This window comes from Natator depressus, chromosome 2 (genome assembly GCF_965152275.1).
Source record: "Natator depressus isolate rNatDep1 chromosome 2, rNatDep2.hap1, whole genome shotgun sequence".
In the NCBI taxonomy this organism is placed as follows: Eukaryota; Metazoa; Chordata; order Testudines; family Cheloniidae; genus Natator; species Natator depressus.
In genome coordinates, this window is record NC_134235.1 from 249,094,280 (window position 1) to 249,121,727 (window position 27,448).

Consider the following 27,448-nt stretch of genomic DNA (forward strand, 5'->3'; position numbering starts at 1 on the left):
CAGCTGCCACCTACCTACCACCCCGCTTCCCAAGAGCAAGAGCAGCAACAACGCTGACTGTGAGAAAAACCAAGGGTCTGTTTGTTTTTTTTAAATTTTCTAGAATAGATTTTTTTAAATGTAAGTGAATGTACAGTGAGTGGCTAATAGAGTTAGGGAGCGTGGGTAGCTGTGGCATTCCCCTGGGTACAATCTGGACTGTTGAACAGCGGTGTGAATAGCCTGGGGTGCCTTTTACACTGCTTTGCTGTCGGAACAGCCACACCTGGCCTGCTCGTACAGCCATTAGCATGCAAATTCACTCCCAACTAAATACATGAGCACTCTGACCGGCACTCATGAATTAAACTTCAGGGAAACACCTGCAAATTCTCTAGTCCCAGCCTTGTCTCCCCAGAAATGTAAATCTTGTACTGTTCAGCACACTACTGAACAGTTCAAGTTCACAGACAGTCCGTCCTTTCATCAGAGGAAATGATATATGCACCAGCCCTCTTATCCTAAATGGAGCTTCCCACATACTTTAATCCAAACACACTGGTTAAGATAAAACAGTAAGTTAAGTTTATTAACTACAGAAAGATAGATTTTAAGCTATTACAAGTATTAATGCATAAAAGTCAGGATTGGTTACAAAAGAAAATAAAAGAATAATATGCAAGCTAATACCTAATTTAACAAGATAAGTTGCATTAAAAGCAAAGGTTTTGTCTAACCGTACGCTGTTGTAAATGTCACAGGCTGGGTCTCCTTTCAGATAGGGACATCTCCCCTTAGTTTAGTTTTTTGAGAGTCGTTGATGTCATGAGCAAAGAGATGGGATGAGGAGAGGTGAAATGGAGCTCACTGTCTCTTTCTCTTATACCACTGTCTCCTCTTTGAGGTTTACCCCCAACTGAGGTGCAGGTGACAAGTAGGCTCTTGTGGATGTGAGGGTTTGTAATGGAGTGGACAAGGCCCCCTGCTTGAGGCCTTAGGGTTCTGCCACACCCATGGTAGGAAAGAAGCAGTGGAGAAGGTCCTCCAAGCAGGCTAGCGTGGCTGCAGGGGAAGCAGACAATCAGGGCCCAGCCCTATAAAAAGGAGCTATGAAGCCAGAGACAGGGCAGTTGCTGCTTGGAGTTGGAGAAGAAAGGATTGCTGTGTGCCTGGCTGGAAGAGCAGCAGGACTAAAAACAGTTTGCTGGCAGGGACAGGGGGAGCAAGAGGCTCCTGGTTGGCTGGCTGCTAGGACTGAGCCTAAAACAGTTTGCTAGCAGGGACCCAGGGAGCAATGAAGGAGCTCCTGGCTGGCGGTGGGGACTGAGTAGGGACTGAGCTTGGGGAGGGCCACAGGAAGATAATGTCTCCAGGGAGGAAGCACTGGGGATAAGGCCCCATATCAGGGCTGGAGTGGTTTAAAGCCTGCGGACACACCCAACCAGAGGGGGAGCTTGCAAAAGGTGGGTGGTGATCCCATTACAGGATTGAACTGGCTCTGGATGAAATGGAAATTTCTTGTTTACACCTTCCCATTGCTGAAGAATGGCTGCTTAAGCTGGTGATAGCTTTTTAACACCTGGCTGGGGTGCTAGTGTGTCTTTGTCTCTGAAAAACTGGTTTGCAGGTGTCTGGGGGCGGGGGGGAAGAAGAAAGCAGCCGGGCTGGACCATTGGGAGACAGGTGTGGGGGGTGGAGGGAGAAAGCAGAGGGGCTGGACCATTGGGAGACAGGTGTGGGGGGTGGAGGGAGAAAGCAGAAGGGCTGGACCATTGGGAGGCAGTGGGTAAGACCCAGGCATCTGTATTCTGACTGCCACAAGTGTAGCATGTTGGTATTGGGGTTTCTCAAACCCAAGTGTGATTCATTCTGTTCTGGCCATGTCCTGTCATCAGGTCTGCAGGATGCAGGTCAGAGATGTGACTCTATAGCAGTGACATTGTGGAGTGCTCTTTTCTCTCACAACGGCCTCCGCATCAAATGTTTTGACGTAAACTGGCCAACTGCTTTTTTCCCCTGCCCTCTACCTTCCAGCACTGCAGTGTCATCCTGGGGTCTGAGAGTCAAGCTGGGTTCCTTCTCCCAGGGACATAGTGAAGATTGATTATTTAGGGTCAGCTTGTATCATTAAGACATAGCCTTGAATAGGAGGTGGAGCTCCACAATGCTCTGTGGGAGCTCTGGGAGTCATTATGCCTCAGTGAGGGAAAATGCTTCCTGCTGCTTTTTATGTGTGTATGCTGGGAGGTGGGTGGCAGCACGCAGCCCCCTTCATAGCTGACAAACGCTGCTGGCTTGTGTGAAAGGGACAAGACACTGACCCTCCCTCCCCTTTTTGGAGCAGCCTAGTGCCTGCAGAAGAGCCAATGATGAGTAGTGAGGGCTACAACTATAGCCAGCTTCTGTGTGGAAGGGTCCAAGGCTCAGTGTGTCCTCAACACCCTTGCATACCTATGCATGGGCCTACCACTATGTGATATTTCATGTTCACTGCATCCTTTGAAGATGAAAAGCACTCTGGCCCTGATTCAGCAAAGTACTTAAACACAGACTTGGATCCCCTGAAGTCAGTATGACTTAGACACATACTTAACTTTCTGTTTTGCTGAATAGGGATGGACTAAGCATGTGCTTAAAGTTAAGCATTTATTTAAGAGCTTTGTTGAACTGAGACCCATATGAATCTTGAGTTTTATTAATAAAGAGCTGTAATTAGAATTCAGTGGACAATTTTGTTGGCAATGTAGGAGACAGACTAAAATCCAACTCACTCACATGTAAAAATCATACATCCTTTTGATAGCACCTTTCATCCAGAAGGATTCTAAAGTGCAGCTACCCATGGGGAAGAGGGGAGGCCATCAGGAAGCACAATAGATTGAAAGGGATTTTGCTGAAGAACACTCCATCAAGCTCCAGCTCTTTCTATAAGTGCCACAGGAGCTTCATATTCTTATTTTTAGGTCTTTTCTGAACAACACTCCTCATCAAATTCCAAGAAGGATTCAGCTGGCCATGATATGGCCTGAGTTGAACCTCTGGTGTCTAATACTCTAGAGCAATAGTTTTCAACCTGTGGTCTTCAGACCACTGGGGGTCTGCAGACTATGTCTAAGATTTCCAAAGGGGTCTTCACCTCCATTCAAAAATGTTTAGGGATCTGCAATAAGGTTGCCAACCCTCCAGGATTGGCCTGGAGTCTCCAGGAATTAAAGATTAATCTTTTAATTAAAAATTGTTATGTGATAAAATCTCTAGGAATGCAGCCAACAAAAATTGGCAACCCTAGGTCTGCAAATGAAAAAAGGTTGAAAACCACTGCCCTAGAGATTTCAAAGGTGAGTCTCAAACCACTATGTTATCCCTTCTGTGTCAGGAAGAAGGGCACACCCAGACACAAGTTTTATTGAGTAAGAAAGTGTCATTGACAGGTAATTTTCCTGACCAGAAACATGCTGTCGAGATGACATTTTGGAGGTAAAGAGAAAAGCCATTGATTTGAGATAAAGATCAAGGCAATTTAACTTGAGATATAGATCAAGCAAATGATAAGCGTGAAGGATTGCAATGGTGAAATTTTTGGTTTCAGAGTAACAGCCGTGTTAGTCTGTATTCGTAAAAAGAAAAGGAGTACTTGTGGCACCTTAGAGACTAACCAGTTTATTTGAGCATGAGCTTTCGTGAGCTACAGCTCACTTCATCGGATGCATAGCATATCGTGGAAACTGCAGAAGACATTATATACACACAGAGACCATGAAACAAAACTTCCTCCCACCCCACTCTCCTGCTGGTAACAGCTTATCTAAAGTGATCTTCAAGTAGGGCCATTTCCAGCACAAATCCAGGATTTCTCACCCTTCCCCCCCCCCCCCCACATACACACATACAAACTCACTCTCCTGCTGGTAATAGCCCATCCCTCTTTGAAACCTCTCTTTATAATGCGCATGATAATCAAGGTGGGTCATTTCCAGCACTAATCCAGGTTTTCTCGCCCCCCCCACGCACCCCCCTCCAAAAACCACACACACAAACTCACTCTCCTGCTGGCAATAGCTCATCTTACAATGTGCACAGCAATAATCCAAGTTTAACCAGAACGTCTTGGGGGGGGTTTTGTAGGAGAAAAACAAGGGGAGATAGGCTACCTTGCATAATGACTTAGCCACTCCCAGTCTCTATTCAAGCCCAAATTAATAGTATCCAATTTGCAAATGAATTCCAATTCAGCAGTTTCTCGCTGGAGTCTGGATTTGAAGTTTTTTTGCTTTAAGATAGCGACCCTCATGTCTGTGATTGCGTGACCAGAGAGATTGAAGTGTTCTCCGACTGGTTTATGAATGTTATAATTCTTAACATCTGATTTGTGTCCATTTATTCTTTTACGTAGAGACTGTCCAGTTTGACCAATGTACATGGCAGAGGGGCATTGCTGGCACATGATGGCATATATCACATTGGTGGATGTGCAGGTGAACGAGCCTCTGATAGTGTGGCTGATGTTGTTAGGCCCTGTGATGGTGTCCCCTGAATAGATATGTGGGCACAGTTGGCAACGGGCTTTGTTGCAAGGATAGGTTCCTGGGTTAGTGGTTCTGTTGTGTGGTATGTGGTTGTTGGTGAGTATTCGCTTCAGGTTGGGGGGCTGTCTGTAGGCAAGGACTGGCCTTTCTCCCAAGATTTGTGAGAGTGTTGGGTCATCCTTCAGGATAGGTTGTAGATCCTTAATAATGCATTGGAGGGGTTTTAGTTGGGGGCTGAAGGTGACGGCTAGTGGCGTTCTGTTATTTTCTTTGTTAGGCCTGTCCTGTAGTAGGTGACTTCTGGGAACTCTTCTGGCTCTATCAATCTGTTTCTTCACTTCCGCAGGTGGGTATTGTAGTTGTAAGAATGCTTGATAGAGATCTTGTAGGTGTTTGTCTCTGTCTGAGGGGTTGGAGCAAATGCGGTTGTATCGCAGAGCTTGGCTGTAGACGATGGATCGTGTGGTGTGGTCAGGGTGAAAGCTGGAGGCATGTAGGTAGGAATAGCGGTCAGTAGGTTTCCGGTATAGGGTGGTGTTGATGTGACCATCGTTTATTAGCACTGTAGTGTCCAGGAAGTGGATCTCTTGTGTGGACTGGACCAGGCTGAGGTTGATGGTGGGATGGAAATTGTTGAAATCATGGTGGAATTCCTCAAGGGCTTCTTTTCCATGGGTCCAGATGATGAAGATGTCATCAATATAGCGCAGGTAAAGTAGGGGCGTTAGGGGACGAGAGCTGAGGAAGCGTTGTTCTAAATCAGCCATAAAAATGTTGGCATACTGTGGGGCCATGCGGGTACCCATAGCAGTGCCGCTGATCTGAAGGTATACATTGTCCCCAAATGTAAAATAGTTATGGGTAAGGACAAAGTCACAAAGTTCAGCCACCAGGTTAGCCGTGACATTATCGGGGATAGTGTTCTTGATGGCTTGTAGTCCATCTTTGTGTGGAATGTTGGTGTAGAGGGCTTCTACATCCATAGTGGCCAGGAGCCTATCTCCCCTTGTTTTTCTCCTACAAAACCCCCCCCAAGACGTTCTGGTTAAACTTGGATTATTGCTGTGCACATTGTAAGATGAGCTATTGCCAGCAGGAGAGTGAGTTTGTGTGTGTGGTTTTTGGAGGGGGGTGTGTGTGGGGGGGGGGTGAGAAAACCTGGATTAGTGCTGGAAATGACCCACCTTGATTATCATGTGCATTATAAAGAGAGGTTTCAAAGAGGGATGGGCTATTACCAGCAGGAGAGTGAGTTTGTATGTGTGTATGTGGGGGGGGGGAAGGGTGAGAGAACCTGGATTTGTGCTGGAAATGGCCCTACTTGAAGATCACTTTAGATAAGCTGTTACCAGCAGGAGAGTGGGGTGGGAGGAAGTTTTGTTTCATGGTCTCTGTGTGTATATAATGTCTTCTGCAGTTTCCACGATATGCTATGCATCCGATGAAGTGAGCTGTAGCTCACGAAAGCTCATGCTCAAATAAAATGGTGAAATTGTGAGTTGTCTTCCAAATAAACTTGATGCCAGCACAGAAGGCAATGGAGAGGGAGTGCGAACAGACAGATTGTTGAAGAGGGGTGTGAAGGATGACAGCATAGGTTGCGGGGAGCTTGTAGTGGATTGCATGGCAGCATTCACAGTGAAAACAACATGCATTGGTGTTTAATGAGTGGGGAGGGGATGCACAGTGATGAGGGAGAAAAAGCAGACAACAGCCTTTTCATTCCCTGGTTACTGCTAACATGCCTGGTTCTGAAGTGCAGAAGTGTCTGGGGATAGCTGCCACCTCTTTAGGGCTACAGCAGTGTCCTTCATGCCTGACTAGCTCCCAGGGTGATATGGAGACTGAAAAAGAAAATATTAATATGCAAAACAGCTCGAGCAGGAATAAATCACTTATAACAGGGGAGGCAGGTCAGAGTGGCATGAGCAGCATGGGGCAGGCAGAACCAGAGGGATCTGCAGAAGTATTGATCTCTGAACATTCACGGTACAGTAGACTGAGGAAGCATGGTGGTGTGAGCAGAGCTAATGTGAATTTGCCCCATACCTCCATCTCTGAGCCAGCCAAGAACTGAGCAATACAAATCCAGTTGGAAACACAGAATCCATTTCTTTTCTATATGAAAGGCTGATGTCATGCATGGGGTCAAGGTGAAGCAACACAGTGGCTTGGGCATAGGTCTGGCAGGCAGGAACTCCTGAGATCTGCCTCTGACTCATTTTGTGACCTTGGCTGCCCTGCTTCTCAATGTCCCTATCTGTGAAATGGGGCTGATGACACTTGGCTACTTCCCAGGAAAGTTGAGGATTAATCAGCCAATGTTCATATTTTCAAAATGCTGTGCAAGCACTCTTGCTGAGCGTTGCTGTGAATGCAAAAATGACCTGCACGCAGCCAGACAGTCTTGCTGTACGTCTGCTCATTATAGCTAGTCTGAGGAATTAGCCCCGCAGTATTGTGCGTATCCCATAAGACTTGAATACTTGAGGGTGCTCAGATACTACATTGATGAGTGTAGTGTAAGACCCTATATAGAATAGACTTTCCAACCAGGTATCAGAGGGAGGGAACAGGATAGAGGGTAAAAATTTCAAAAGCAACCAAAGTCCCATTTTTGAAAATCACCGAAGTGACTTTAGAAACCTTAGTCCACTGATTTTTTCAATGGAATTTAGGCTCCTATGTGACTTAGGAGCTGTTGAAAATTTTACCCAAGCTGAATGTAGGGTTCCAACTCTCATGTAAGTTAGGGATGGTTGATAGGCAACAACCCTCATCCCTAAACCTGGGGCCATTTCAAATCCAAGCCTCTTTTGAGGCTCAAAAATATTTGCTTACTTTTTTCCCACCACTGCTAGTGTCCGGCTTGGAGCTGAAGCAGAGTGGCTATGTACCCTATTCATTCCACTGTATTTACAGCTTGTATTAGGACAGGAAGTGTTCAAGAGCTCAGGGGAGAGTATTATCTTGTGAGATTTCAAGCCTGACTTTTCATTCCCAAGGGGTTTGGTTAGTGTGGATAAAAATCAACACCTTCAGTACTTATCTGTTTTGAACCCAAATTCCAAATCTAAGGTTCACACCCTCCACTTAGTTTTTACTCCCCTGAAAATGACCACTGCAACAGAGGGAATCCATATTTTCTCTTGTGTGTTTGTCTGTTTGATTTTTCTTTCTGGAGACATGATCTATTGTGTTGCTACTGGTTGGAAGCACACAAAAGGTAATGCATTGTTCTAGCCTGCACACGTCTAAACCTAGAAATGGAGCTTGAGCGGCAGAGCAGTTTGTGAGCTTCAAGAAGAGGGCACTAGTTCTGAAAGCTGCTTACTGCTGTTTTGAGGTCTCGTTCATTGGCAACCTTTCCTTTATTTAATAGAAGTTAAACATTTAGTTCAAGAAACCCACGCCTGTGCTTATGATTCTTCAATATACTATTTTTCACATACATCTCTCTCTCTATTTGCAGTATTTTCTGATGTGACTTGTCTGTTACTTGTTTGTTGCTATTATTTCATATTTACATTGTGGTAGTACAGAAGGCCCTGGTCAGAGATCAGGTCCCCAGTGTGCTTGGTAGTGCACCCACACCTCTTGAAAAGTCAGTTCCCTGCCTCAAATAGCTTACGGTCAATGTGTCTGATGAAAGGCAACAGGTAGATACAACAAAAAGATGGATGGGGGATAGCCCCTGGTCACCAAGCCCTAAACACCAGTGACAGCTGCCACCACAGTGCCTCCATCAGCATGGCACTTAAGAAACATTGTTAGTGTCAGCTGATGTGTTCTCGAATTTGGCAAAGCCATCCTGAGACATTCACCCTGTCATAACCATACAGCTAAGGGTAGCCTAGAATTCCTCCTTACCTGTAAGGGGTTAAGAAGCTCAAATAATCTGGGTGGCGCCTGACCAAAAGGACCAATGGGGAAAGAAGATACTTTCAGATCTTGAAGGCTTTGTTTTGTGTGTTCTCTTGAGAAGCAGAGAAGCATCAGGTCAGAAAACTCCTTCTCCTATAAACCACCCTAAAAGTCTCTCATATTACAAATTGTGAGTAAAAGCCAGGCAAGGCATGTTAGATTATCTTTTGTTCTGCTTGTGAGTTTTTCCTTTGCTGGAGGGAGGTTTATTCCTTTTTTTTTTTTTTGTAACTAAGCCTAGAGGAAGTCCTGCTGTGTTTTTGAATCTTTTGTTACCCTGTAAAGTTATTTTCCATCCTGATTTTACAGAGGTGATTTTTACCTTTTTTTAAAATAAAATCCTTCTTTTAAGAACCTGGCTAATTTCTCTATTGTCCTAAGACCCAGGGGTTTGGGTCTGTGATCACTTTGTAACCAATTGGTTAGGATATTATTCTCAAGCCCTCTGAGGAAAGGGGGTGTAAGGGCTTGGGGGGATATTTTGAGGGAATAGGAACTCCAAGTGGTCCTTTCCCTGATCCTTTGTTAAATCACTTGGTGGTGGCAGCGTACCCTCCAAGGGCAAAGAATTTGTGCCTTGGGGAAGTTTTAACCTAAGCTGGTAGAAATAAGCTTAAGGGTTCTTTCATGCGGGTCCCCACGTCTGTACCCTAGAGTTCAAAGTGGGGAGGGAACCCTGACACACCCCACAGGAATTCCATCTTAAAAGATCAAAAATCACTTTTGGAACTGGGGAGCAATGTAAAGCTGAAGAAGACAGTGGAAATTATTGTACAATTCATGTCCTGCTTATCCAGGCATTAAATAGACAGTGCAGGTCTCATTTTCATGATGTGGTGACTGCAATAAGATCTTGGTAGCTCTTTAACATGTGAATTTCCATATGTTCATTACTTGCCTTGGACAATGTGGTGACTAATTTAGCACTTAGAAAATAATGCCAGCATTTTGATGAGATGCCTCACTAGATTTTTTGCTTGTTTCCTGCATCCCTACAAACATTTAAAGGTGGCCATTTTTCTTTCTGATGAAGCTTTTTTTTTAACCTAATAAATATTAGGAATGCCAAGCCTTATTATTTCCTGTTTCTGCTGGAAGACCTCTAGGTATCGGGGATCTGTGTGTGTGGCCTTTTACACCTTAATTGAAGGGTGTGTGTGAATATTTACTATTTTAACCGTTTCATCCTTTCTCCAAATGGTTCATTAGTTATTTGAAAGAAATGGTTGCTAACAAAAAAGTGTCTAAAAAAGTCTGGGAAACTAGAACTCCTTTCCCCTCTCAATAGCTCAGCTTTCAGTGTCCTGTGACACCATAATTTTATTAGTCACTGTCATAGTTCAGGGCAACTGCAACTACTGTATTTCCCCGCACAGGTCCAGCAAGGGCACCCACTGTCAAGCTTCCAGCTCCCCAGCTGTTGCCTTTCTTGGGTGGAGACCCTCATCTCACTCCCTTCTGACTAGGGTATTTCCAGGCTGCACAGTTCCCTGCTTTCACTGTGTTATTCCCAGGAGAGACAGGCTGCCCAAGCACGCCTGCTTGCTTTCTCTTCAGAGATGGTTAACAGGTATAATTGCCACGGTTATAAAAGACCACACACCACTTCCTTTGCAGGCCTACTTTATTCTTGAGGTACAAAGCATCACAGAGAAAACAGATGACAAACAATAAATGAACCTACACACATGCTAATAAGCTTACCAGAGTTTGCTCCAACCTAACATCATCTTAGGGTTGATAAGTTGGTAATATTTAAAAACTGGACACTCCAGCAGGAGTGCTGGAACCTCCCCTGCCCCTTAACACAACACAACTTAAGAATAGCCATACTGGGTCAGATCAAAGGCCCATCTAGCCCAGTATTGTGTCTTTTGACAGTGGCCAATGCCAGGTGCCCCAGAGGGAATGAACAGAACAGGTAATCATCATCCATCCCTGTTGCCCATTCCCAACTTCCAGCAAACAGAGGCTAGGGACACCATCCCTGCCCATCCTAGCTAATAGCTATTGATGGACCTATCTTCCATGAATTTATCTAGTTCTTTTTTGAACCCTGTTATAGTCTTGGCCTTCACAACATCCTCTGGCAAAGAGTTCCACAGGTTCACTGTGCATTGTGTGAAGAAATACTTCCTTTTGTTTGTTTTAAACCCACTGCCTATTAATTTCATTTGGTGACCCCTAGTTCTTGTGTTATGAGAAGAAATAAGTAACTCTTCCTTATTTACTTTCTCCATACTAATCATGATTTTATAGACTTCTATCATATCCCCACTTAGGGCAGTCTATACTTACGTCCGGAGCAATCGATCCAGTGGGGGTCAATTTATCGCATCTAGCAAAGACGAGATAGATCGAGCACTCTCCTGTCGACTCCGGTACTCCACCGGAGTGAGAAGCATAGGCGGAGTCGACAGGGGAGTGGCAGCAGTCAACCTACCACAGTGAAGACACTGCGGAAAGTAGCTCTAAGTACGTCGACTTCAGCTACGCTATTTTTGAAGCTGAAGTTGCATAACTTAAACCAACTTAGCTCGTGTCTCCCCCCCCTCCCCAGTTTAGACCAGGCCTTAGTCGTCTCTTTTCCAAGCTGGAAAGTCCCAATCTTATTAATCTCTCCTCATACAGAAGCTGTTCCATACCCCTAATAATTTCTGTTGCCCTTTTCTGAACCTTTTACAATTCCAATATATCTTTTTTGAGATGGGGCGACCACATTTGCACACCAAATTTTTCACAGACAGTGGCTCATCATACTGAGCTACTTTAAGCAAATCACTTTTACTTTGTTCCGGCTCACTTTCACAAACTTCACTGGCCATCAATCCATTACCCACCAGAAATCTACCCTTATCTTCCTCAGTTAGGGCTTCAAACTGACCATCAACATTAATTTGCTCTAAATAAATGTTTTCCTGAGCTTCTTTCTGCGCTTCATCTAATTCCAGATTCAGTTCTGAGATATTAGACAGACATTCAGAAATTTCTTCACCATATAAACTGCTTTTCTGACTGGACAAAAAGCTATTTTCCATAATCCCAAGGCTAGAGACACTCTGTTCCTGGTTATAGCATACCTGGTTAAAAACATACAACTGCTTGGAGTCAAACACCTGCCCTTCACAGATCTCCCTGTCAGTTACAGATAATACAGAGGATTCACATTCATGCTTTTTCTGGGAGTGGGTTATGACATTCCCCTGATTAAACATAGTTACCACATCATTATTAAACAACATACCAGCATTGTTATAAACTGAACACATTCTGCTGTAGAGAGGAGCTGGACTACCAGGATAACACAGTTCCTGCTGTTCTTTCATTATTTTGATTTGGAGTTTAAGTCTGGCAACCTCAGTCTCAGCTTGCAGCAGCTCCATCTGCTTCCTGTGAGATTTTCTGCTCTCTCCTCCACTTCTTTTTCCAGCTGGGCCAAGGTTTGCTTCTCTTGCATCTGAAGTTCTGCCATTTCTCTCTCACGCTGAAGACACTCTCTCAGGGCTTACCATTTTGATTGTGGATCACTCATTGTGACTAACTTTAACCTTTAACACTCTCAGTTTTAAATTTCAAATTTGGAATAGCGTGGGGTTTTGATCCCCAACCTCAATGATCTGGTTCTGTGGATCCTGCCATGACTACACCAATGTGCTCTGTGGTGCCTGGGGGCAGCCCTCACTGGAAATGCCAAGGGCAGGGCAGGCTGCAAAAGGGAGAGCAGATACTCCCAAGACTAGTGGGTAACACTGAAGTTAAACTCCCCAACCAGTCACAAACTGTGCTTCTAATCCCCCACACTGATTACCAAGAAGCAAAAAAAGAAATCACACAACCCCCTTATTGCATTCCAGTTCTCTGGCTCCCAGTGAGCACCTAGGTCCAGTATAGTGAGAAGTTATTTTAAAAACTCTGCTCACATATAGAAAATGTTCTTCTGATCCCAAAGTGTCAGCCACATGACCACGTCAGTATAAGTTTGGATCTTACCCAAAATACCACGCTGCCAGCCAATCCTTTAGTGTCTAAAACTAAATGTTTATTAAGAAAAAAGAACAAGAAGAGAGATGTTAAATGGTAAAACAGTCACATACATACAAAGACTTCAAAGTCCATATATCAGGTTCCTAGCGGTATTGATGAGTTTGCTGGGTTGAAAGTCCCTCTGGAATACAGCCACAGCTTGGATGGGTCATTCAGTCCTTTGTTCAGAGCATCAGTTTGTAGCAATGTTCCTCCAGAGGTAAGAAGCAGGACTGAAGACCAAATGGAGAAGATGCAACTGCCTTTTATAGTCTTTTGCCATGTGGCCTGTGCTTCCTTTGTTTCAAACACAAGCTGCCCAGCACATAGCTTGGAAGCCTTTTCTGTCCATAGGCATGCCTCTGAATGCCTTGCTGAGTCATAAGGTGTATCCCTTGCCTTCTCTCAATGGGTCAGTTGTATAGCTGATGGTTCTTAATGGGCCATCAAGCAGGCTAGGCAGCGGTGATGCCAAACTGTCTGGGGGTGTCACCCAGAAGCATAGCACAAGTTTGAAATACAAACATACATACATATCTATAACTCACAATATAAAGGTGATACAAACACATAAACAAGATTATAATATCTGGCATATTATAACATTTTTGCAGATATCTTGCATGGCCTATCTGGCATAACTCATTGCAATTTTACAATATTGCTATTCATAATATCCTAAAGTATCCCCCAGATTCCATACAGGACTGTTGTGACAATTGGGTCTACAAATGTACCTGAATTGTGAGCTCAACTATAAAAAGCATGTAAAAGTTCATAAAACGTTACAATATCCCACAATAACAAATATTAATGGGAAAAAGTAACTGACTTAGTCTAAACCAAAAAGCCAAACTGATATGATTCAAGGACAGTGTTAATATTACGCTTGTTAAAAACAAGAGATGTGAAGCCAAAGTTAATGAACCAAAATTGGTTCATTGACTCAGCCTAATTGGTAGACAAAATAATGAGGGGATGAGCTATTCCACCCATCATCCTTTTTTTAAAGTCCTTAAAAGAAAAAGATTTTTGTGAGGAAAGGATGAAAGAACTAAACGAAAAACAGCTGGAAAGAACAGACAGAAGCTACTGGAGCCAGCTTCACCATCCTGGCTGCCACCCCACTGTTTCCTGAGCCCCTGGGTCTTCATCATCCTGACCCTGAGAAGTGTCCTGAGAAGTGTCCAGAACGGACCAGAAAGAGAAGGACCCAGATGACATGGCCACCCCAATAGGCTCCAGCTGAATCCCAAACACCACCTGGAATGATAGTTACCATCTTTAATACCGTCAAACAGGGGGGCTTTCCCATCTGATACTGGCCTTTAATAACAACATCATCAATGACAACCCCAGCCCATCTCAACTAACTTCTTCTCTTTTCCCCAAAAAGACAGTGTACTAGCATCTTTAATACAGACTAAGAGACTGTGAAACAGGGTAGGAGTGGAGGAATTCCTTCTAAAAACTCTCTACAGCTAAAGGGAAAGGGAACAAGGGATATTGTTAAAAGAAAGCCTTACTTAAAGCATTTGAAATGTAAAGTATTAACTGTTTTCCCTTCTTTTCTGTATCTTTAATATAAAGTTAAAAGTATTTTAATGGTGTATTTGCTGTTGTGCTAAGCAGGCTGAAGTCTCTGTAGACCAAGCCCTGGTCCTTGTGTATCACTGTTTAATGTTGGACAGTGACTGGGTTATGTTAACACCTTTAACCAATATATTCCATCTAAATTAATACAACAGGATTCCAAAAGTATTAAACTTAATTCAATAAGGTTTAATTTAGGCCTAGTCTACACTAGGAAATTAGGTTTGTATAACTACTTTGCTGGGGGTGTGTGAAAAATCCACAACCTTTAGTGACCCACTTAAACCGACAGACCTGCCTCTTGGGGAGGTGGGATACCTATGCCAATGGGAGAATCCCTCCCATTGGTGTAGGTAGTGTCTTAACAGAAGTGCCACAGTGGTGCACTTGCAGTGGTGCAGGTGTGCCGCTGCAGTATTTTAAGTGTACACAAGTCCTATATTCAATAAAGTTCACTCAGAATATTGTAGGAAATTGTCAGTCTTGTCACAGTTACATACGGCGGCGGCTTCTATTTTTCTAACGTTAAAAAAACCTCAGTTTTAGCCAGACTTTCTTTATACATCATAAAGAAAGCTGCAAAAAATAGGTAGATGTCTATATTGCGAGGCGGTGTGGCCTAATGGTTTGAGCAGTAGACTGGGAGCCAGGGGACTTGGGTTCTCATTCCAGTCTGCCCCAGGCTTGCTGTGTGACCAGTAACAAGTCAGTTTGTCTCTTTCCCCTCCAGCTCTTTGGTTTTTTTCTATTAAGACTGTACACTCTTTGGGGCTTACTATGTGTTTGTACAGAGCACTGCACAGTGAGCCCTCATCATGGTTAGAGCTGCTAGACACCATTGTAATACAAGTAATAGTAAGTCTCTTTTTTTTTTTTTTGCTGGCCACCTTTAAGAAACTTGTGGATTATAGAATGTGAAGCTATATGCCCGGGGAGCCATAGTTACTGGTATTTGTGAAATCTGTTATTTACGCAGTCAGTGGTGCCTTTGCTTAAAATCCCTGGGAGGCATTTTAATCCTAAATTATGTATGTATATCTTGGTGCTTAGCTACATCTTTAAAATGCCAGAACATTAACAAAAATGACAAATAATAAATAAATTTTGTGAGTTTTTAAGCACAGACTCTGTGCACCAGAGGGGGTGTTTGGCCTTCAGGAATGCTGTCTAAAAAGGTTTTAAGGATGGACGAGAAGCAGTTCCTTTGATGGATGAAGTACAAATCATTATTGTTAAGGAGTCTTCCAGGGATCTCCAGCCCCAGCAGATAAGAGTGAGCTGAAAAACAACGGCCCATTTAAAAAGAAGAAGAAGAAGAAAATGCCAATAAAAGAGCCCCCACTTCCGAGCAGCCACCTTTTTCTAATTTCCTTATTGCCCATTCTAAAAACAAAGGCCTCTAAAAGGAACTCAAAATGTGCAACACTAATCAGTCAAATCCCTGCCAAACAAATCTTTTGTTAAATTATACGCACTAAATCAAAACTCTGGACTCAGCAGGGCCTGATAGTGGAAGTTCTGCCTAGTAAGCATGATTTTTGAAAGCCTCCTATTTCTATTGTTAAGCAGATCTCGCGATACCAGCCTCATCTCTCCTCACTGTATATAGTGGGGTATCCAACATTTCTGTAGATCAAATTTTTGGTTTGGCTTCTGCTTTGGCTTTGGTTTGCATCCAGCAGAAAATGTCTCAGTATTCGGGAAAAGTAAGTAAACAAACAACTGTTTGGTCCTCCGTTCAGGCCAAAGAGCCAGAGTTCTTTCTAGGCTGAGATAGTAGGAATTTTCCTAGGTTAGGGTAAGGCAAAGTGAGATCATGTGGTGATACTGTTAGTAATGAATGCGGAGAAATGGAAGCAAAGTTGTTAAGGAGGGGAAAGGAGCAACTAGAATGGGGTGTACTTTGGTAGCTGTGCTTCCTGTTCAGACATTTATATTTACAAAAGAACAAGAGAGAGGTGGTATAAAAGCCACATGCAGTGTTGTAAACTTGAGTTGTGTTACAATTCTCATTAAAACAAATAGTCCAGTGACAATTTAGTTCTCCTCTGGTTGGACTCAGAATTAAAGAACCACTGTGTCTGCCAGAGACACCCATCTGCTCAGAATAACAATGCATAGTACAAGCAGGCAGTCTGTGTTTGCATGTGCCACAATACAGCATCCTCTCCCTCCTCATTTCAGATCACTTTCTATGAGGGCAAATACTTCACAGGCAGGAAGCTGGAGGTCTGTGGGAACTGTGATAACTTCCAGGACAGAGGTTTCATGAACCGAGTGAACTCTATCTGTGTACAGAGTGGAGCTTGGATCTGTTTTGGTCACCCAGACTTCCGAGGACAGCAATACGTTCTGGAGCATGGGGAATACCCCAACTTCTACCGTTGGAATGGCCATAATGATCACATGGGCTCCTGCAGGCCTGTCGGAATGGTTAGTGCCAACTTTCAATTAGTTTCCAAGAGGTTTGTTTTTGTTACTGAAATATCTGGTTGAGGGGGTCACATTTGTGCTTTTAGCTTCCATGTTAGCTGGAGTCTAAATAAATATCTGAGAAAACGAGCTTTATAGAAATAATACACAATTAGGAAGTAAAGAGCATTCTGGGGAAAGTAGACCCTCTATGAACTGTCTTCATAGGCCACAAAATAGCATAACAATTTCCCATGCTTTCCGGACAAGGGCAGAAACTGTATTCTGTCTTCCAAGTCAGCAGTTTTAATGGGGTACGATTTTGCTGTGGTTTTTATATGTGAGGGCAATGCCCCTACGGCATCACATGCATTTATTTGTAATGTTAAATATTATGAAATATTTACATGCAAATGAATTGCAAACTTCTGTGCACAAGGCAGGGCTCTACTCTCATATTCTGCTCTCTCTGTGTGTGCAGAACTCCTGATGACACCCACTAGCAATCTGTGTGTATACAGGGAGGAGAGGCCATTGGAATCACAATTTGCTGTGCAAACCAGAGAGGAGGATGTTGCTGTGGGACAGCTCTCAGGCTCCTGGCAAAGTCACCCACCTTATCTCCTGTGTTTCAAACTCTGAGCACCCCTGAATTAATACCTAATATGGCCCAGATCACACAAAGAAACCAAACAAACAGAGCAGAGAGCCTTTACCATGCTGGGGAAGAAGAGAGAGGATTTGCAGCTGGAGAAAAAAATTGAACCTGGTTTGAGCTTTCCATTTGATCCCGACATCACCTGCTACTGATGGGAGAATGATTAAAGAAAATTACTCGCAGGTTATGGTCACTTACAGGTTGACACAGCCACCAAGTCCCATTGGGTTGTAGCTTTCTTTGGTGTTGTGTAAAACTTAGCCTAAAAGAATGGGGTCGGGGGGTGTGTAGATATGTGCATCTCCTGTGAAGTTTTAGTCCATGTGCAATACATAAGACCACACATACTTCTCTAGACTCCAGAGCATCCTCTCAAATTTAGGAATCCACTCATTACTCCTATACAGGCAGCTCCTATTGGCTGACCAGTACCCAGCAAACGAAAATGAGGCTGAACATCAACAGGTGCCTCTTTGGACTAGGTCCACTGAGGGCCCTGTTCTCCATTAAATAAATCTGGTGTCTCACTAACCCCTAAGGATTTGTCAGCCAATGAGCCAAGCTGCTGAAGGGGACCTTTTCTTATATTTTAAACTGCCATGAGAAGATATCAGAGGGAGCTGTACCAAGCCAGTACAGCTGTCTGTCCCATGCTGCTCTGGTTGGCGTACGTGGCTGGAGGATCCTGCACAGAGCTGCTTTTAGAACTCTGCCAAGGATGTATTGATTGGGGCCAGGAGGCAATTGATACGCCACATGAGAAGAATGACGGCTGTACGGTGTCACCCCCATTCAAGCTTGTGTGTTGTACAAGTCAAAGGTTGGCTGTAGCCCTATGCTTGGTGCTTCACTGGTTGACCCTTGTCACCCCTCCTTAGTATTAATGTTTTTTTTATTCTTGGTTGGCACACCCTGGGGCCTGTTGCTGATTTACTAACTTTGCTGGGTGAGATGCATCACTCCCTTAGCCTGGCCTGAGGGGAGGTAAATGTACATCTTTGGGGTAGTGGACTCTCTCTCTCTCTCTTTTGGCTGATGTTGGAACCAGGCCTTTTCATTCAGCAAGGGGAAAGGTTGTCTTTATATTAACATTTCAACGAGACTCCTAAGGCATGCCCAGTGCAGTGCCCCGATGGCAGAGTTATAAGTCTATTGTGTAGGGGGCAGTTTCCAATGTTTAATACAGAATCCAGAGAGGGGAATATGAGCTTGTGTCAAGGGTACCACATAGAACCTTGTTTCCAGATCCATGGAGACCCACTGAACATCTGTGGGCCAGTAGCATGAGTGCTTTTCTTCCCCTCAGGCCTGTGCTCCATTGCTCTTATACAAGTGAGAGTTTTAAAATATTTCAACAATTCAGGCAACAGTTACACGGAAGAATGTTTGGTCAGGAATGGTATCTGAGATTCCACTGCTGGAGAATGCTATGGGATTTTTGGCACTACAATGTAGCTTTTTCATGCATAATGCAATTTATATGAAAAATATATTAGCTATTGTCTGAATTCTGCTTAAAAAAATCTTTTGACCAGCTCCATCACAAATACCTATGGAGAAGACAGGAAAATTTCCCCAAAGATATTTACCTCAACTCACCCTTGAAGGCTTTCATAGCTAGGACTCTGGGAAGATATTTTCCTTTTCTTTTTAAAGAAAGGCACAACATCTTGTGTAAATAACCACAGATATGATTGGAACTGAAGAAAAGTACAAACTGGGGAAATAATCTAATACCTCTGTGTATTTTGGATTTATTAAATTTTTTTGCACTATGTTCTTACTTCTTATACTTTTGTTCAATCACATTTCCAATATTTTGTGTGTGTGTATGGCATTTTGGGGTTTTTTTAAATGTATATGTGGAGTGGGAAATGGTTGTGCTTATAGTGTTTGTGTGGTGTGCGTCTTTGTGAACAGTGTTTAAGTACTTGTTTGGTGGGGGAGGGGATTTAGAGGTGAAAGGTGCGGGAGTATGTGTGGTAAGTACAGCGTGAGCAATACGTTTGTGTGTGACCAGTAGTTATGCAGGTGTGTGGATGTTAGTAGAGGTATATTTTGGGGAGGAGTTTGTGTGTGCTTTTTTGTGAGTGAGCTGTTTGTGAGAGACATTTGTATGTTTATGTGGGTATTTGGGTGGGTATTGTGAGCATGTGTTCGTGGGTGGGCAGTGTTATTGTTGGGTTTTTGCCACATTTCCATGATGAGGTATCATTCTTGCTTTCTGGTTATCTTTTACAATCAGGGGAAACAATTTGATGCATTTTCTTTTGAGTTTACTCAAATCTCTTTGTCCCCAGCACGGTGAGCATTACAGAATGGAAATATTTGATGGGAGCCATTTTAGTGGTCACTGCATGGAGTTCACTGAAGATTGCTCTTTCCTGCAAGGGCAGGGCTGGAACAAGAACTGTGTCAATGCCATCAAAGTGTACGGAGATGGAGCGTAAGTAAGCAAAGGACATAAAAGGAATGCAACTGCTATGTCATTCTATCTTGAAACACAATGAAGCTCGCTCCCCACACAAGCCCAATTCACTCTGTCACAGGGTAGCTGGTCTCTGTGGATAGACTGAGCCCAGCTCCTCGGACTGGAGCAAGTGAGCCTAATCCAGCTAATTAAAGAGGGCTGGGCTACACCTTGGTTCATAAAGGGGGAGTGTGGCAGGCTGAGCCCCGAGCAGCAAAGGCCACACTGGAGTGGTGCCAACTCCTGTGGTGAGTTGTGGAGCAAGAGGGGAGTTCAGGGAAGCAATCCTGCGGCTGCCGCTCCAAGGAGGAAGCAGAGCTAGCTGAGGCTGGGAAGCTGCCAGGAGCTGGAGTGTCAGAGACCCGTAGGTAGTGCTTAATCTGTGCCAGGTCTGAGCACCTCGAGGCTTGGCACTTCATAGCCCCAGCACCTCTGGGCTTACTGCATCAGTAATGACTAAAAAAATTGCTTGAGCCCTGGCACCTCTTTCCTTACAAATTAAGCACTGCCCGTAGGAGGGGTGGCCCTGAAGCCTGGGGGCCAGGTACTGACTTAAGACTGCACTCTGGTTGTTTGTTTAACCTTTGTTACAAAAGAATAAACCTCCTTGACTGGGACTGGGGGTGGCAGTGCATGTTTGGAGCTGGGGTGCAGTGGTGACTATTCCACTAAAATTGTTGAAAAGACTCCCATTGGCTTCAGTGGGAGTCAGCCCGAAGAGAGGGTTTGCACCGGTGGAGGAAGTTTGGTCATCTTGATCTATACATTTATTTGTGGGGAGGGGATTAAATGTAAGTTGAGTAATCTTGACATCTACAAGAGGTTGCTAATGCTTCAGACAAAAAGTGACGGTTCTTCCTGGTAGGGTTTAGGAGTCATTGAAATCTTTACGTTGAAAATAATTTTTCTCTACAGACAATGGCAACCACCAGTTAAAATGTAGTGGATTGGGTGCAGTAAATGGCTATCTGGCTTGCTATTTCATGAGTTTGCTAGAGAGCTGACAGTACTGAATAAGTGCACAGACTGGGAGGATTAGCCACTTTGGGGGTTTGCTACTGGGACATGGAGCCTTTTGACCCACGAGGTTGCTGGTTTGAATCCAGCCCAGGTTAGCAGTGAGTGTTTACATGTGCTGGTTGTTTGGTGGCGTATGTGAAATGAGCTGGTGGCCTCAGTCCAGTTCCTAGTAGTCAGGTGTCTGAATCACAAAGCCAACACCATAGCTACCACTAACCTTTTGTAGTTTTTTCTCTCCTGCTGGTAATAGCTCACCTTACCTGATCACTCTCGTTACAGTCTGTAAGGTAACACCCATTGTTTCATATTCTCTGTGTATATAAAATCTCCCCACTATATTTTCCACTGTACACATCCGAAGAAGTGAACTGTAGCTCACAAAAGCTTATGCTCAAATAAATTTGTTACTCTCTAAGGTGCCACAAGTCCTCCTTTTCTTTTTCTGGATACATACTAACACGGCTGCTACTCTGAAACCTGTCTAATTACAGGTTGTCATGGGGAGGAGGTTCCTTATGAAGATGGTTCCCGCTTTCCCACTCTCCATTAGAAGTCCTGTGGGATTCCCCAGCGTGGCTTCATGGTACTTAGAGATGAGCCAAGGCTACAGCATTTGAATTTGAATGTAAATGTTGATGTCACACACCTTGAAGAGGGGTGTGTGTGTGTGATTTTCAGAGGCACTGAGCTGCCACAACGCCCATCGACTTCAATAGCACTTTGAAAAATCAGTACTCAGTTCATTGCCTAGTGAACGTAGGCTTCTAACTTCTGTCACTCATATTTGACAATTTTGGTCATAATCTCTCTGAATTTCATTCTCCCTGTGTTTAAAATGAGGATAATAATATTTCCCTGTATCACAGTACTCTTCTGAGGCTACATTCACTGTTGCCTTGTGATCCTTCATTGTAGCAGTGCAAACTATGATCAGCCCAGTTTCTGTCTCCCCTACATTTTCAGACATCCTTGAAACCTTTTGCAAAGTGAGGGTTGTGCAGAGTTTGCCCTTTGTCACTGTTTCAGGGGAATTAACATTTTCAGGGGGAAAAAACTTGTCTCCTTTTATCAGGAACACATTTGTTGTTTTTTGTTATGTCATCAGTTATTTTTCTGTTTTCATTGTACCACATTTCCTTTTACCAACAAACACATTTCGTTGGAAGTGTGTGTGTTGGGGGGTGTGTGTGTGGAGGAGAAGCAGAAAGCCGCAGAATTCTCTCAGAGCCAGGAAGTGTTTGGCTTGTGCAAGGCACAGCTGGGTCTGTGGTTACACATGATGCTTCCATGCTAAGAGAGCATCTTCACTGAGGGTGATGGGTGAAAAGAAGGGGAAGATCTTACTGAAAGAAGTTGGAGCAAAGGAGCCCTATGACCATCATGTGATTTGGTGGTCTGTGTTGGAGGGGATTGGCCTGGATAATTGCACAACCCACACCTACAAATTCTTTTGATGCTGGGCGTCAGAGGCGGATTAAGATTTATTGGAGCCCTGGGCAAAAAGAACATTTGGGCTCTCGCTCTGCCCCCTACTCCTTCCCTTCCTCCCAAGGCCCCGCCCCTTGGCCTGGCTGGAAGCTGGCTGTGGTAAGAGCTGCCCAGGGAGCCTGGGCCCCTGTGGGGAGCCCTGTACCCTTCACCTGCCCTGGGCAGCACATCTTGGGGGGACAGGGACATGTGCTGGGGGCTGCTCTCGGGCACCCCAGCCCCCCCCATCCAAGGCAGGTGCAGGGCTCCTCACAGTTGTCTGGGCTCCCTGGATGGCTCTGATCAGAGCCTAGGGCAGTGGTCTCCAAGGTGTGGGACACATCCCCTGGCGGGGCACAAAGGAACATTCGGGGGGGTGCAGTGGGGCCCAGCCCTGCACCCAGTCCCAGCTGTGGCTCTGCTCTTGGCTGCGGCTCCGCTTCCAGCTGCAGCTTTGGCCCCGCTCTCAACTGCGGCCCTGCTCCTGGGCCCCAAATCCGCTCTGCTCCTGGCCCCTGCTCCTGGGGGGTGCAGACAGGGTTGGTGGAGGGGCGCGATTGAAATAGTTTGGGAACCCTTGGCCCCAGACCTCCTGATATTTTTGGCAAAACTGGGCATTTTTCTTGCTTGTTCTTGCCAACTGATCACCAAAATGACAAATGCCAGTTTTGCCAAAAAGGGGCTTGGTGGGGGGAGCAGCAGGGCTCAGGCCAGCCCTACACAGAGGACTTGGGTGAGGGGCTCCGGCCAGCTCCGTGGGGAGGCGGGGAAAGGAGTTTGGGCCCATTGGTGTAGGTCATGTCTTCATGGAAGCACTACAGCGGTGCAGCTGCCTTTGGAGCATTGGCAAGCCCTAAGGAGCTGCACTCACATCCATTCTCTGTTGCCCATCTAGCAAGTTAGGGGTCGATCACGCACATAACCGGCAATCTGTTGCTGTTGACTGAAGAGAACAACCTTCGGTCATGGTTCAGATTGCCAGTTACACGTGTGATCCAATACACAACTTCCACCCTCTTGCCCCAGGATCCCAGAGATGATATTCTTGCTAAACTGTCCCTTTCACTGGATAAGAAAGGCGTTTCAAACACAGTGTGGGGAAGGCTGCATTAACCCGTGTCTCATCAATTCAGGTTGCCTCAGGCATGCCACATGCCAGTGCATGACACAATCTGACATGGCATGCTGCTGAATCACCCCCTTGGCCAGCACTGCGGTGATCTGTTCTCCTGAGACTCCAAACCTGGAGAGAGAGCCCCTGCGAATGCTCACTGGGGACAATACACATGCTCACTCGCTGACTCAGGGAAAGAGAGCTTCAGGGTGCAGGTTTTCCATTAAAACCCTCTTTAAAGAGGGTTGCTTGGCCCTTAAAAAGCTCTCCTCCAGCTGTGCTGTAGTATTAAGGGTTAGAAGCAAGGAATAGGCTCTTAGAATATTGGAAATTGCGGAGATGAAGGAAGAAGGGGACACGCATCAGGGCCCTAATTGTGCCCTGGGTGATCACTACTTCCCACCATCCAACACAGATGTAATGAGGTTGAGTAGTGTCCGTATAAGAGAAAATAAAACTACTAATTATTCCTCCAAAAAGATTTTTAATGACTTCTGGCTATAAAAGCAACACAGACAAAATAAGAAAAGAAAGATTAAAGCACTGAATAAGCACTGAATAAGGATTAATATAAATGGCAAGTTGTACTGAAGACAAGCACAAGTACATGTAATGTTATTCATCAACTACCTACTACTATTCTTAACGCTATAGCATCTATACAAACTTGAGATCAATTCAGCTCAAGCAACCAGACTTCTTTACTCCATAACCTTACCCTGCATTCGTCCAAAAATACATTACCCTTCAGTCGGCTGGTTTCCGCACTGGCCAGGTACAGACAGTCGAGAAGTGCATGTCCCTTCCGTTCAGGGGGTGTGGGTCAGGTTTCCTGATCAAAGAGAGGTCCCCTTATGATCAAACACACGCACCTTAGTCCTGTGCCTTCATACTTTTTATCTTATTTGTTGGCCGTGTTTTAAAACAGACCAACCAATCAGGGTGGGCCAAATTCTTAGTGTGGTTAGTGTGGTTACTTTGATATTATAAACTATGTGTGGGTGCATAGTTTATCTTTATGTAGCCAATTATTTCAAATGTGGTTGCTTTAATATTATAAGCTATGCTCGGGTGCATAGTTTATCTTCATACATTTGAGCCGGCCTAAAGTGTTATCTGGTTGCAGCGCATCCTGACCTCAAGTTTCAGTTTAACTTTGCAGAGCTTGCTTTTTGAAGCTTCCAGAAGTTTGAGGCCTAACATTGACAATACCTTTGTTCACTTTTAGTTTAACAATAGACTCATAGAATCATAGAATATCAGGGTTGGAAGGGACCTCAGGAGGTCATCTAGTCCAACCCCCTGCTCAAAGCAGGCACAATCCCCAATTTTTGTCCCAGATCCCTAAATGGCCCCCTCAAAGATTGAACTCACAACCCTGGGTTTAGCAGGCCAATGCTCAATATCCCTCCCCCCAATACTTTTGTTCATATTAATCGCAGAAATAAATGATTTAATTATTTTTTAAATTCTATATTAATTTACCTTTCCATGTAGCTGAGAGTGGGATTCTTTTAGGATTGTCCCATTCCACCCCTTATCTCAGCCTCAAAGGCCCCATGTCAAGACAAGCCATCCCTCCAGATGAGGCAGGTTCTAGACACAGCTCCTGTCCTTGTGTCAGGTCGGTCTATCCTTCCATCTGCAAAGGGCTTTGGACACTGCTGTGGGCCACGATGCTGGGCCAGCCTGTCCTTCCAGGCAAGGAGGGTTCTGTGCCAACTCTCTCCAGATCTTGCCAGCATAACTTCAGAATCATCCCAAGGGTGAAAGATATGGAGAACAACATGAGGGATGACGTCCACTATCTTGCATGAACACGCTGTTTCCAGAGCATTTCACAGCCCCTTCCAGTCAATGAGTTAAGATGAGAAACATGGTGGATTTTACTGTGTGCGCAACAGCAGACTCTTCCTCGCAACTACCCTTCTGCGTACATTTGGCAGCCCCCAAACTCAATCCCATCCTGCACTACCCTGTGAACAGGGTGGGCTTTTGTAATAATGCATCCTATTTTATATATAACAATTTTTTATCCCTAGATCTCAAAGCTCTTTACAATGCAGAGTAAGTCACATTATCCCCATTTTACAGATGGTGAAAATGAGGCACAAATGTGAAGTGGCCCCACAGCAGGTCAAAGGCAGAGCCAGGAAGAGAATGCAGGTCTTCTGAACTCCTAGTCCAGTGCCCTATCCACTAGGCAAAGCTGTCTCCCATAATAGGCTTTCAGGGAGATGCAAGGTTCTTTGCTCCCCAGGGATCTTTTGATGATGTATCCTACTTGTGGCTTTTGGAAGGTAATTATGTTCCTTTGCTAATTTTCCATGCACAATATCATTTGGGCACAGAAATCTTCGCTTCCTGTCCTAAGTTCTTATCTGGAGGTGCTGTTGAACAGCTGCCAAATTCTGTCACAGAGGTTGCTGCACTTCAGTGGTTAGTGTCCAGAGTGATTCCTATCTTATGTGTAAATGAGTACACTGCGTGTAATTTGAATGAAAAGTCTGTCCATCTAATGGTATAGCTTGGTGTAAGTGAGCATAGCATCTACCTTATGTAGCATTGGTCCATTACTGGGGCTTCTAGGTACAACTTCAATGTAAATAATAATAATAATACGATTGTAAGGCATTATTGAAAATGAAATCTGCTGCTGAGATTTTGATTTCATAGCAATTTCTAAGATAGTGCCATCTAGCTGAAAATGTGACAGTTTTTGGGTGAAATATGGCCATTAGAGATGACTACTTTTTGGAGCCTGGTAACCTGGTATTTTGCTTTCAATAGATGTTTTCTGTTCCACATACAGTGTCGTGCATCGTTTCTCTTCCAGTACCACAAATAGCATAATCTGATGTGACACGTGTCTTGTTCCTTTTAAGGTTCAGTGATTGCAAGAGATTGTTTGTTTGGCAAGAATAGCATTGAAGAGCTGGAGGTTTTTGTTTTTTAAAAAAATTGGTGATAATGCACAAAAGTAATTTGTGAAAATTGAGATCACAGCCTTGCGATTAATAATTGACGATAATTTTGAAGATTTTGTTTAGATTCACATTCACATCAGAGCCTCCACTAAATTCCAACGGTGACTGAGCCGGAGTATTTGAATTGACCAAAGTATTGTGACATTTCCTGTACTCAGACTAGAAAGCATTTCAGATACAACAGCAAAGTCAAACAGTGGGGCCCAATCAATGCTTTTTCTCCAATGGGAGATCGCTGTGTGCTGCATTGATCAAATCGATTTGCATTTAGAATAAAAGTTTATTCGAACATTGCTCAAAACATGTGGTTCAGAAGCTGTATTTTGATTAAAATGATCAGCCTGCAGCACTCTCTTAACCGAACCACGAGGTTGGTTTAAGACCTTCCAACATGTTAAATTCAAATTGGGGGGGAAAAAAACCAGCCAAGAAATGAACCTTGTGGAATTCCATGGAAGAGGGGCCTTTGAGAAGGTCACTTCTCACCAGTCACAGAGAGAGAGCGAGAGATTGATTAGATCTAGGCACAGGGAACCAAGTTTACTTTTCTAGATAAAGGGGGGTTCAGGAAGATGGAGTGTACTTGGACTGTTTGGGGCGGGGATGGTCTCGTCCTGTGTGCGTACAGCGCTCAGCATGATGGGGCTCAGATCTCAGTTGGGACCTCTAGATGCTGTTGTAACACAAATAATAAATAATATGATGGAGTGGTCCAGGATGGCTGGGGAATAGTCAAAAGGGAGCTCAGAAGTCAAGGAGAAGGAGCCAACAGCACTAAGGAGGTTAACTCCACAGAGGAGAGCAGTTTCCATTCTGTGTCCAGATTGAAACTGGACAAATATATTGACTGGGATTTGACCCAGAGATGAAAGTCTTGTGCCCTTAGCAAAGCAGTGCTCCCTAACTTCCAGGGTGAAATCTGACAAAGGGATTCAGCAAGGGACCAAAGATGGTTTTTACTACTGTGCTGCATAAATGCTTTCCTGAGTAATCCATTCATTCTCTGTTTTAGATGGGTGCTGTATGAGGAACCCAATTATCGTGGCCGTATGTACGTTGTGGAGAGAGGAGAGTACAACAGCTTTAACATGTGGCAAGCTCACAGTGCAAATATCCAGTCCCTCAGAAGAGTCGTCAACTACTTTTAACTGAGTTATTCTTGTACAAACAATGTCCCGGTGCAAACTGGAGTTCAATCTTCCCCTCTGCTCCCTCAAAGTGTGGAATAAATTCTTAAGAGCTGCTGTTGGCTGCAGGTATTTTTCCCCCATTACA

At 44.3% G+C, this 27,448-nt stretch overlaps 1 protein-coding gene across 2 annotated transcripts; it reads left to right on the forward strand.

Moving 5' to 3' along the window:
• On the forward strand, positions 1-27,448 carry CRYGN (crystallin gamma N). Of its 2 annotated transcripts, none has more exons than XM_074943432.1 (4): positions 1-75; positions 16,230-16,478; positions 19,416-19,561; positions 27,186-27,448. In XM_074943432.1, exons 2-4 carry the CDS (start codon positions 16,314-16,316, stop codon positions 27,319-27,321), a joined length of 447 nt encoding a protein of 148 aa, XP_074799533.1. In that variant the 5' UTR covers positions 1-75; positions 16,230-16,313; the 3' UTR covers positions 27,322-27,448. The 2 variants fall into 2 exon arrangements, with proteins under 2 accessions (XP_074799533.1, XP_074799532.1); XM_074943431.1 differs by lacking the exon at positions 1-75 and adding an exon at positions 15,716-15,751.